At 38.9% G+C, this 13116-nt stretch overlaps 1 protein-coding gene across 11 annotated transcripts in view; it reads left to right on the top strand.

Moving 5' to 3' along the window:
- SNAP91 (synaptosome associated protein 91) overlaps nt 1-13116 on the top strand; it is a 139478-nt gene that overhangs the window by 109995 nt on the left and 16367 nt on the right. For 9 of the 11 annotated variants that reach the window (XM_014585874.2, XM_014585873.2, XM_006143360.3 and 6 more), the window contains 6 exons: nt 1959-2066; nt 2701-2964; nt 3198-3275; nt 3445-3516; nt 3945-4028; nt 5788-5871. In XM_014585874.2, coding sequence (XP_014441360.1) covers nt 1959-2066; nt 2701-2964; nt 3198-3275; nt 3445-3516; nt 3945-4028; nt 5788-5871 — 690 coding nt within the window. The remainder of the gene's footprint in view (nt 1-1958; nt 2067-2700; nt 2965-3197; nt 3276-3444; nt 3517-3944; nt 4029-5787; nt 5872-13116) is intronic. The other 2 variants (XM_006143363.3, XM_027769904.1) reach the window with 1 other exon arrangement.

Raw genomic sequence — 13116 nt, 5'->3', positions numbered from 1 at the left:
ATGAAAATTGTATATATTATGTATAATGTGTTATTTTATAGAAGATGTAGACTCTGGAATGGCTAAACTGAGCTTTCACATATGCTTTACCTCATCATTTTTTGTGGTGAGAACACTTAAAATATTTAAGCTTTGGTTCTCTTAACTATTGAATGAGAATAACAGAACCTACATCGTAAGGTAGTTACAGGAATTAAATGTAATAATGTTCAGAAATAACTGCAATTACTATTAACTCTCTAATATTATTGGTCTCACCTCCAGGTTTTAGGGAAATGAAAAGAAAGAAAAGAGCTCTGCCTCATGGCAAAATGTTTACACCCTCCCAACCTCCTTTAGACTTTTCTTGTGTTCTGCCCTCACTCTTAGGGTTTTCACGTTGCCCCAAGTCCTCACATGCAGTGTCCTCAGCATGGCCTCTGGGGAGGTAGGCCTGCCCTGGGCCTTCATTATTTTTCACTCTGTAGTATTATTTATTAGGCCTCTTCCCTGACCTCTACATAGAACCTATATTCTCTTAGTAAGGCTGAGAGGAGCAATCAGATCAATTAACCTATAAAATATAAATAACTATGGTCCCATTATCCTTTCTTAGGGATATTTGTGTTTTATAAAGAACAATTTAACCCAAGTTAGTCTCTAATGTAATGTTATTCCATAAAGTACCAGTCTTCATGGCATTGCTAAGTGTGGTTCATTCTCAGATCAGTTTGGGACTCAGGTTAAACTGAGAAACAGGTATCTTGATGATAGGACTCCCTACCGCCTAATATACTAGGTCTCCAAGAAGTAGGATATCATGTGTAGTGTTGGCTAAGCATATTCAACAAATGCACTTTAATAGCGGGAGGAACAGTGTTCTAGGGAATGCCATATTGTGGAGGACAGTTTTTGGCAAGAGCAGGTAAGTGGCAGGTTCTTTGTGGATGCTGATCCTCGCTCCTCAGGAGTTTCTTGTCCTAAGCCTGTCTTTATGATGGCTTGATATCCTCTGCACTTTTGACACTGCAAAGTCTCTCTGCAAAAGCTCTGGAACTGTTCAGTGTCGTTAACATGGCTTCTTGTTAGAACGGCATTAGGAACCATTTGCACACATCAGTCATTTACAAATTGGGCATTTATAAACTGAGGCTGCCTGCACATGTATTGATATTCATGGTTTTCTATTGTAAATAATAATACACTGGTAGTCTGGAAAATGTCTTTTCAATCTGTTGAAAATAAATCATTTCCAAATTACTAGAAAAGTATAATACTGTTTCCACATAGCAAATGGAAGTCGCAATAAATACATTATGGTATCACCCCATAATTTTGTTATCTCTTTATTTCTTTAAAACAAATCCTTGGTTATATTTGAGAACGCTTTTAAAGGATAATAAAGACCTAACATTTGTGCTTACTTCGTAAATCTTTTATGTTAACAGTATATTTTAGCCTGTATTAGATCATAAAATGTTTTAAAACTAGAATCATTCACTTACATTGCAATCATACATTTAATTTTGTTGGCATTACAGAAGATGTTAGTATTTGCTAGAAGCTACTAGTGAGAGACATTATAACAACACAGTGAATAAGAATTACCTGGACATGAAAGTTTAATGTCTTAAGTTACATAATAAAATTATATTTGTGCTGTTAATTTTCACATCCATTAATTTCTAATGATACATAAAACATGCTTCTCAGAGCCCTTATACAATGAGAGTCTTGTCCCCCGTGGGTCCTAGCAGGCCTGAGCAGTGTCACCAGCGCCACCCCCCTGCATGTTACCTCCATCAAGGTGCGCATAGTAGTTGTTTCGTGACCGCCAACAGTGCATGGGCCATACAAATGCATTTTTAAAAATTCATGTTGTATAAGGGAGCTTTCTTCACAATTTAACTTCGTTCTTTTACTATATTTCTTCTCTTTTTATTCCTTTAATTTCTGTTGTTTTAAAAACCGCACCCAAGATGCCTTTGCAGCTTCTCCTGGGGAGGCCCCTGCAGCAGCCGAGGGGGCCGCCGCACCAGCTCCCCCAGCCCCTGTAGCAGCAGCACTTGATGCATGTTCAGGAAATGGTGGGTTTAAAGTCCTGAGCCAGTCTGTTACTTTTCTGTCCTAACGTGAAACCCCCATAGTTAGATGTGGCCATATGTTTTTCTAACTTCGTTGTCTTCTGAGTGTAAAGAACCATTCATCATAAATGAATAACTAATGCCAGCACTTAAAACATTAAGACAATGAAGTGCATACTTAATCAAAATTGACAATTTCTCAAGATTGACAATTTTTGTCAGTACAAGTATGCTCTCTTAATGTTTTTTTTTTCTTTTTGTTCTCTAATGCTATTTTGTACTCTTCTGTAACACTGAATTCAAATGTATCAGCATGTGTTAATGAATGTTCAAAGCTACCAAATTGACAAGCCAAAGTAAGGATTTGAAGGATAATGATCTCTGATCCTAGACTGATCTTACAGCATGATACAAAGTGTTTCAGTTTCTTAACTTGTGGTACCTACTAAATTTTCCTTTCCTTTTGAAAAACATCCTAATCACTGACCCCTAATAGGATAGTAGTTAGATCCAAGCAGCTAATACCTAGCTAGTGTGTAAATATCTGTGTCAGGTGTCTCTCACCCATAGTTATGACGCTCTCGCTGGTCTCTCTCCTTACTGATGCTGTATGTGTCTCCACTTTCCTTTCCAAAAGACCCCTTTGCCCCGTCCGAAGGTAGTGCAGAGGCTGCGCCTGAGCTGGACCTCTTTGCCATGAAGCCACCTGAGACCAGTGTTCCTGTAGTTACCCCTACAGCTAGCACAGCCCCTCCGGTTCCCGCAACTGCTCCTTCTCCTGCTCCTGCCGTGTCAGCTGCCACTGCTGCCACTACCGCTGCCGCCGCCACCACCACCACCTCTACCACCACCTCTGCCGCCACCACCACCACCGCTCCTCCTGCTCTAGATATCTTTGGTGGTAATTTTTTGTTGTTGTTGAACTCTTTCCATCTGATGGATTGAATTCCAATCCTTGAATGTCGTTGCATACGCAACTATTACTGCATGAATACCGTGGGACTAAATGGTTCTCTAGAAACCATTTGCTGCTCAGTTCAGAATTCTGCAAAGTGCTAACTCAGAACTGAGATGCGATGCTGTATTAGGCTTGTTTTTCATGTCAAGTAAAGGCATGTGTGTTCTTGGTCTTAGATTTGTTTGAGGCTGCTCCGGAAGTCGCTGCGGCGCCTAAGCCAGAGGCTGCTCCTAGCATAGACCTGTTTGGTACAGGTAAAACCAAAGCAACCCTTCTGTTTTGTCAATTTTAGTTCTCCTAGAAGTTTCCACGATGAAGCTCTTTGTAATCACCTGTGATAATGCATTTGTTAGATTTTTTACTTTGATTTCAGCTTTCTACTACTTACTTCTGCTTGGTTTTGGTTTGTTTCACTTTTGGAAGATGCTTTCTCCTCTCCACCACAAGGGGCCTCTCCTGTGCCTGAGAGTTCTCTCACTGCTGACCTCTTATCCGGTGAGTGCTCCGTCAAGGTCATGCCTTCAGATGCTTCATGGGGGTCATGCTGGACAGGTGGATACAACAACATGCAACTTGTCTTGAGTTCTTTTAAACTCAAATTTTATTTTCAAAAACAAAAACACTCGGGTTTTGGCCCATCACCAGTTGATTAGGGTTGGCATCCCAAATCTAAAAAAAAATTCATACTAAAACTCCTGACCTGACCAATCGAACTTTACTTTGCTCTAGGGATAATCGAACTTTACTTTGCTCTAGGTAAAGAGTATTTGAAAATCCATTTGCTTTTCCTTAACTGTTAAGATTGCCTACAGTCTTCCTGCCTGGAGTTAACCATGAAATCTCAAGATGCCATTTGTCAAGGCTCATGATTTCATTTTTCTTGGGGTGATATGCCCTTCTTCCTGTTCTGTGCTTCACTGCAGTGGATGCATTTGCTGCACCATCTCCTGCAAACACTGCCTCGCCAGCGAAGGTGGATTCTTCAGGTGTGATAGACCTTTTTGGGGGTGCGTATTCTCCTCCTTTAATACCTAAGGAATCTTTTTTTTCCTTAAGAACAGATTTGATATCTTTTCCATTATATTTCATCATTTTTTCTTTTGTCTATGTGAAATTAATTCCATCTCTGAATGTAAACTTAAATTTCTAATATCTTTTCTTTGCCACCATCATCATCATCTTCATTCTTTTCAGTTCATCCTAATTTTTAGTGCCTGGCCTAATAAAACCAGATCATTTTTCATTTGAAGTCTTATGTTGTCAACTCTATCTTCATCCTAATACAGAGTCACCTGATTGGAATATCCTCTGCTTTCCTTCCTTGATGATCCTGATCTGTTGGCTAAATCAAAAATGTAAAAGTAGATTAGATAATTCAGAATCGAAAAGAATGAGTCCTTTCAAAATTGAAAGCATAAGTTCTTTTAATAGATAGCATGTGCTAGTCTATGGAGTTTATGTTGAGTTTAATGTTTTTGCATTCTCTAGGTAACTGGAATGATTGGAAAATGTTTTTCTCCTAATCTAAATATATTCTCCTCTTCTTTTTGCATGTTATCCAAAGACAGGAAGATACACTAAATTAACTCTTGACTGCTCATTTATATGATATATCTAAAGCCTTCTGTTAGCAATAAATTTATAGGAAAAAAGATCTGAAATGATATCTTCATGGATACACATAAGTGTATATGGGCTTTGGGCTGAAATACTACCCTTAAAAGTTCAGCCCGCATTGAACACCTACTGTCCACTGAAGCATACTTCTATAGGCCATGATTGGTACATAGGGGTACAAAGATGTCACAGTCTATGACACGCAGGGGCTCAAAATGTGTCAAATGAAACTAGACCTGGATGTACAGGTACAAGGAAGGCTCTGCTGCTCAAATTAAGTTTATTTTTTTTTAAGTTTATTAATTTTTTTAAGAGTTTAACATTCTAAATTATAAAATCCTATCTTATTGCTTCTTGGAAGACATTTTTAGAAATCTAGAGATCCTCTTTTGATGATAGGATTTAATCTAAAAGTTGTCTTTTTTTTTTTGAGAGAGATTTTCACTGTAGGGCGCGTGTGCTCGCCAGACAGACAGAGAAAGACATAGAGACAGAAAGCGCGAAATCACCCCCCAGGGGGGATGGTCACGCCGCAATCCCTTCTCCTCCATCCTCCTCTCGGGATCTTGGGCACACACGCACACGCGCCCGGCATGAGTTTTAAGCCACCGGGTCCGGGACACGAACCGCGGTCGACTACGTGGGAGTCCAGTGACATAGCCATTACGCTAACTGCTGGGTCCCTATTCTTGTTTTTTAAAATGATTTATTTATTATTTATTTTCATTTGATCAGAGAGGGACACAGAGAGTAAGAGTGTGAGAGAGAGAAGGAAAGTGAGAAAGCAAGCTGCCAGGTCCAGGACTCGAACTGTGGTCGACCATGTGGGAGTCCAGCACCCTTAACCACCACGCCACCTGCCAGCCCCTGAAAGTTGTATTCTTAAAAAAATAAATAAAAACCAAACAGCAATGGATTTTCTAATTCTTACCAAGAGGAATTGGTTCTTAAATATTCTGAACTATTTTTGAGTGAATACACTGATCAGCACATAATTTAGTTCACTCAGTCATTTCACATACCCATGGGAAATAAACTCATCATACAGAATGTCATGCCCATGCATTTCTTTGCATACCACGTAAATTACTTGCTCTTCTTACTGTTTATACTCTCTTACTTTTTCGCTGCATTCTGGATAATGGATAGATGCATTTGGAAGTAGTGCTTCTGAGCCTCAACCCGCACCTCAGGCTGCTTCTAGTTCATCAGCATCGGCAGACCTACTAGCTGGTAATTTATTACATTAAAATAAAGCAGTATTTTATATGAGTTAAGTTTGGATATATTTTTATAAGTAACAATCATCATGTAAGTTGCAGGGTTTGTTTTTTTTCCCTTCAAGACCTTCAAGCCTTGTAAGCAAGGCTTGGGGTAGTAGAAGGGTAATCATTTCCTGGGATTTAACTAGTCTTAAAATCACAGTTGTATATGGGTTCAACAGGTGGCATGGTGATTAAGGTGCTAGACTGCCATTTGAGTTCCTGACCCGGTGGCTTAAAAATCATACCCGTTGTGTGTGCCCAAAGTCCTGAGAGAATGGAGGAGAAGGGATTGCAGTATGGCCATCCCCCCGGGAAGTGATTTCTCACTTTCCCTCTCTCCATCTCTCTCTGGCAAGTGCACATATTTCTCTCTCTCTTTCTCTCTCGCTCTCGCTCTCGCTCTCTCTCTCACACACACAAATAAAATCTTCTAGGAGTTCAGCTGGCTTTTCTTCTGGGCTAGATATTCGCAAAGCAGCTTCAAATTTACCATAGAAACTTTTAAAAGGTTCTTTTTTACCCAATCAGTAAGTTTAATTCAGATGCTCAAGGTTTAGGAATTACTTTTTATAGGCCACAGAAATAGCATAGTTTTAAATGGTTCTTTGGGAAACCATGACCTTGTTCATTTTAAAATGAGATTACTGAAACCTTCAAACCTTTTGCTTTGAAGTTATAATTAAGGTAGAAAAGTCATATAAAATAAAATATTCCTGCTTTTTGTAGAGTTTTGTGAAGTCTTTCCTTGTCTCATGAGTATTCCTTCCCTGCCACAGTTTCTAGAGTGGGGTTTGAAGGCTAGATGGCAAGAGCTGGCCATTTCTAGTGCTGTCTAGCTACATTGTCTGCTTCAGTTGCTTCAATCCACTGTGAACTCACAGGGCCCTTCAGGACTAGAACCTGAGTATCGTGTTTCCTAAGGAGCCTGGGACACTAGGAACAGATGCAGAGAGACTAGTCAAAGCCCATAGGAAAAGGAAACATTCCTATCCAGTTCCAAGTCTGACTTCAGTGAGAGAGCCAAGAGATTCCATCTAATAGCATGAGGGAGGACCTAAAACATCTGGAATGAGCAGGAAGGCTTTTGTCACCAACTGCCACGTATAAAAGAACTTCAATTGCACAGCGTGGTGTATGGTTAGGTCTAGCAGGAAAGTGTACAAAAAAGTATAAGTCAGGGGGCCAGCAGGTGGCAGTGGATAAAGTGCTGCACTTTTACATGGCTGACGATGGTTTGAGTCCTAGACCCGGCAGCTTGAAACTCATGTCAGGTGCATGTGCGTGTGTGCCCTAAGATTCCAAGAGGAGAATGGAGGAGAAGGGGTTGTGGCATGGCCATCTCCCCCTGAAGGGTGATTTCTAGCTTTCTATCCCTCTGTCTCATAGCAAAAAATCTCTCAAAAAAATTCAAGTCAGGTTACTTCACCACAAGTAAGCTTAAATTATTCATTTGAATAGTTCATTCTTACATCTTAATTAGTATGGGTAGAAAAGAAGAGATGATCAGTGATGAAGTAACAATGCCATTTACACAGGCTTTTTGTACTATGCACTCCCATTTCTTCCAGCACCTGTTGTGACTCACTAGTAATGAGGTTGTATATTATGTATACTTACTTCTGCTCTTTTTTCTATTTAAATAAATTAATACACAATACAGGTAGATGCATATGGGTTTTAATGTCTACTTTTCTTTCAAAACAATTCTCACAATCTAGTTTACATGTATGTGAGTGTCTTGTTCACTTGGCATGAGGCCAACTCTTACCTTATATCCTGATGTAAGAAGTTTTCAATTATCTTTCATTTCTGTAGCTCTTAACTTTTTGAGCCTTCTTTTTTTCTTTTTTAAGAGGTTTTGGCCTTAGGGCATGTGCTCTTGCTGGGGAGAAAGAGAGAGAGAGAGACACAGAGAGAGAGAGAGAAAGAGGGAAACAGTGATAGGGAAAGTGAAAACGAGAAATCACCTCCCAGAAGAGATGACCACACTGCCAGAAGGCAGTCCCTTCTCCTCCATTCTCCTCCGAGGGTCTTGAGCACCCATGTACATGTTCCCAGCATAATTTTCAAGTCACTGGGTCCAGGACTTGAACCACAGTTGGCCATGTGGGAGTCCAGCTATATAACCATTGTGCCATCTGCTGTCCATGAGCCAGTTTTTCATACTTCCCCTCTGTTTTGCCTTTAGAAAAGCATTCCTTCTTGTCCAAGTACCAAAGCATCAGGAAGTTATGTTTTCATTAAACAACCATGCAATGTTAACAGAATTCTGTTCTGCAAACTAGGAACTAACTTCCTAGCAAAAAAAAAAAAAATTAAACTCAGACCTTCCTAATATATATTAGGTTGTTGGGAAAGTCATGATGTATTTGACTGATTTCCTGTGCAAAAATGTATCATGACTTTCCTGACAACCAATGGAATATAAAGTAGAAGTTATATTTCTGTATGTAATCTAACTTGTATTGGCCATCTCTGAGTTTTCCCATTACCCATATATTTTTGCTTAATGCATATCAAGTAGAACAAATATTTGGGGCACTGTGTTATGGTTTTATATATATATATATATATTAGAGAGAGATTTTTGCTATTGGGCATATACACTCACTGGAGAGACAGAAAGTGGGGAAATCACCATCACCTCCGGGGGTGGGGGGTGGCAATGCAGCAATCCCCTCTCCTCCATTTTCCTCTTGGGATTTTGGCCACGCACACACACACACACACACATACTTGGCATGAGTTATACGTCACCAGGTCTAGGACTCAAACCACAGTCGACTACATGGAAATCCAGCAATGTTACCATTACACCATCTGCTAGCCCCATGTATTATGGCAACTTTTAGTGAAGTTCAGCCTTTGTGTCTTTGTTTATGTGGGGAGGGAGTAGCTAAGATCAGTGTATTGAAACAAAAAGGAACATTTCATAAATTAATAAATAAGTTACCCTAAGCACGGATCACAAGCTCATAAATGTGATCAGTTTCAAAGTAGGAATTAGAACACCCCCCCTACCTCAAAAAGGAGAGCTAGAGAGATTTACATTTTATGAAAGATTATCTAGAATCTTGTATTATTGGCTGGTAGTAATAAAAAAAGAAAAAAATAATATGCAGACACCACTATGGGAGGTTTAGACTATCCAAAGGTGATTTGGCCATTGGCCTATTAATCCCCCTTCTCCAACACCTGAATAAGATTAAATTGTCCTTTTTGAGGTAATATATTTACATGTAAATAATGAGATGGCAATAAATATATAGTGTAGTTAAATGTTTAAATTATTTTTAGAGCTTCTAAACCAAAAATTCAGAATCATCTTAAAATTGGGGATAAAGCTTTATGAAGAATTGGTAATGTATTTTAAAACTAGAAAACAGAAACTAAATGGAGAGTCTCTTAAAAAGACATATTGGGCTCCCACCATAGCCTAGTGGTTAAGGCAGCCAGATCTTATCTGCTGATTGCAGTTCAAATCTCAGCTCTGGTGGCTTGAAGATCATGCCAGGTACATGTGTGCCCAAAACCTTCACGGAAAAGAGAAACGGAGTAGAAGGTATTCTGTGTAGCCATTGCCCATAGCGAGGGTACTTTCTCTTTCTCCTCTGTCGCTCTCCGGCAAGTATATGCATCTTCTGATAGATGTTTTTTTAAAATAGGCATATCTATCATGAAAAAAAAAAGATTATTCTTCTTGATTCAAATTTAGTTCAGAACTGTCAGATAATATCAATTCCAGAATTGAACTGTGTGTGAAACATCATCTTCTTAGTCTTCTCCTATCCCCTGAGGAAATTCTTCAATTTTTTTTGGTCCACCCAGTATAATGAAGTGAGAGAAGATTCTGCAGAAGGAAACTGTTGTTGCCCATGAGGACAGATGAAAGGAATAATCTTCACTTTAAAAAAAAAAATGGAAAGAAAAGAAAGATAAAGAAATCTACACCAATAAAGAATAAATTTGTCCAAGCCATTCATTGAGATTAATGTTAGGATGCAGGTATTTATCCATATGACAGATGTATTCTGTCTAAAAACTTGAGAGTTAATTTTGTAACAAATAAAAGTATTTTACAGTGAGGAGTAAGGATATCAAGTGGTGCTCAAGGTATAACTACTGAAACAATAGATGTTTAAAAGATATAGACAGACTTCAAGATGACCAAGGGAAAAATCGATCATTACAAGAAATTAGGTGTGTTGAAGGACATGAGAAATTCCGAGGCTGACGCCAAACAGGATAATTGTGGTTTTCTGTGACCAGTTCCGTGCTGGAGTGACGGCACCAAACATCTGCACTTGTGTAGGAATATGCCACAGCCGGTCTTCGTCCCAACAATCGGAAACCATATGCGCCAGCCTACGTGACCCTTTGAAGTTTATGTTTGTTCTCTTGACCTCATTACACAGATGACTCTTTAGCAGAGCCACAGAAGGCTATGAACTGACTTTAAAATATGAAAATGTTCAGTATGGAATTACAAACTAAGAACTGTCACTAAATGGGAGGGTCTACAGAGGGTCTAATTAATTCCGTCATCCCATATGCGATGTGAAAAATGTCAGATGCAAGATCCTGAGACTGCAATTTAGAAATATTGACTATTTCAGATCTTAGTAAGTAGACTGTATTTTAAAAATTGGTTGTGGGCCAGCTGGTGGCGTGGTGGTTAAGACAGCTGTATCCAACATGGCCAACTGCGTAGTTTGAGTCCTGGACCCAGTGGCTTAAAAAACATGCCAGACATGTGTACATGTGTGCCCAAAATCCTGGGAGGAAAATGGAGGAGAAGAGATTAAGGCATGACCAACTCCCCCCACCTCCCCCCATCCCGATGCTTTCTCACTTTCTCTCTCTCTCCCTTTGTCTCTCTCTGGTGAATACACATGCCCTATAGCAATGTTTTAAAAATTATTTGAAAAACCATACCACTGAGAATAATTAAAATGACATCTTTAGCATAATGGAATAAATGTGAGTGTTGAGAGAAATATAGACTCTGACAGTATGATTTAATATTATTTGTATCAACAGAACTTTGTTAAGTGCATAGGTTGTTTCCTTTTAGACAGAGTCATAAGACTACTCATCTGTGATAAAAGGCAGTATGTCTACACATTCAGGTGGTGAACACCTGGAGATAGTTGGCTATTCAGTTATAGGCATTAACTATGCCTTTGGAACATCCAGACACCTACTGATCATCACCATATTTATGATTCCAGTCCAGAGAATGTCTTTTTAAATATAACTTAAAATCATATAAATAGATGAATAGTTTAGGTTTTCCTATTACCTCTATTCCAGAGCTCTAAAACTTTTCAGTCACCTAACAGTAGTTTCCCAAACTCTTCATTAATGATTTTCCTGTTTAGTTCTTCATTTAGAATGCAGCAGTTGATTTTTTTCTTCAAGATACTCAGTTGATCATTTTACATCAGTGTTTAATAGCTGTTATTCTAATTTTGAAAGAGTACCTGCTTCATAAGAGAAAGGTCATTCTGCTAGATCTCTCAAATTCGTAAATGTGTTTAAAGGATACCACTGTAGTGTGATTCTTGGAAGTGGTAAAGGGGCCGGCAGGCTGTGAAGAGCTCAGGCACTAGAAGATTATTGTGGGGAACTTGCCATTTGCCCTCAGGTTACCTTGGGCCTCTCTGACCTTGTGTTTTTCCCTCTTTTGAACCTCTTAGGGTCGTTGTAAGGATCAAATGTGCTAATGCATGTCTTCACAGTCAAATATTCTTGTGGTTCAGCCTGAAAAAGAATACACAGAAGAGAGTCTGGCACGTAGAGAGCCTATGCTAGTGTGGGTTTACCAAGCACTTTCTTAAAGAAGGCACTATATTGTTTTTTCCTCCGTGAACAGTGTTATTTATTCACTAATGGATGTGACCCCATGGTAAAGTGAAACCTGATAGCACTAAGCAGAGAGACCTGGATGAATGTAACCTTTCTTCTTTCTACTGTCTTCACTTCTTTTTGAGTAACGTCTAGCCATTGCCTCAGATGATTCTATAACACTTTCTAACACTAATATGCTATGAGTCTAGGAAAGTTCAAAATATACTTGCCTTGGCCAAGTTTTAAGAAGCCGAGTCAAGCGCCGTTGTCTCCATTTCCCCTTTTGCAAAGAGAGTTATGCCACAAAACAATTGCCTAAATCTACCACAGCCATATTCCTACTTGAGGTGTGGGATAATAGTTTTTAAAAATATATAATTATCACAACCACCAATTTTCCTAAAACCGAAATGATCGTATCTACAAAAATAATTACTTTCAGCCCATTTTTGCTTTTAAATATTAGTTCTTACTGAGCTGGAGTATGTCTTTACTTCAGTAAAGGAAATCATTCAAATAAAAATCACTTGAAGTAGCTGCCATGAACTTTAAAGACCATCTTCTAGCAAGTACCCATTTTTTCCACATTGTGATATTTTTCATACACGCTCAAGGAGAGCCTAAACCTGTCATTGTCAATTTTCAGAAACAGCATGACTTAAACAGTGTTGACACCTGCTTTAGAAAGTAGTAACTAGAGGGTTATAGAGGAAGTCATTTTCAAAATTATAAACTGGTTTGGGACCAGCAGTTAGCGTAATGGCTATGTCACCGGACTCCCATGTAGCTGACTGCAGTTCGAGTCCTGGACCCGGTGGCTTAAACTCATGCTGGGCACATGTGCGTACATGCCCAAGATCCCAAGAGGAGAATGAAGGAGAAGGGATTATAGCATGGCCATCCCATCCTGAGGAGGAGAGGTGATTTCTTGCCTTCTGTCTGTCTCTCTCTTTCTGGTGAACACATGCGCCCTATGCGAAAACCTCTCAAAAAAATTATAAACTGGTTTTATTGAATGTAAGCTTCGTGATGTTTTTGAAATATTTATGCTTTTATAAGCAGTTTGTGAAAGAGAGACAATATTGATAGATGTAAAAAAATACATACTCAAATGGGCACATAAGATACTCAAATACTCATGTGGGCACATAAAATCAATTAGTGTCTTACTAAGAAATTGCTTTTATCACAAGTGACTTATTTTTGTACAAAGTAGTACAGAGAGATCTCTGCTTCTGTTTCTCTTGATTGAGAGAAATTATTTGCTTCCAGCCTTAAAATGATATTTAATTTGAGGTTTGTTTACAGTTAATTTCTACTCACCTTTTATATTTAAAAGTCCTTCATCTCTCTGCTTCAGCCT

Source organism: Tupaia chinensis, unplaced genomic scaffold, assembly GCF_000334495.1.
Source record: "Tupaia chinensis unplaced genomic scaffold, TupChi_1.0 Scaffold000097_1, whole genome shotgun sequence".
Lineage (NCBI taxonomy): Eukaryota > Metazoa > Chordata > Mammalia > Scandentia > Tupaiidae > Tupaia > Tupaia belangeri.
Note: the sequence above shows the minus strand (reverse complement) of the source record. Positions and strands in the feature narration are given on the sequence as shown.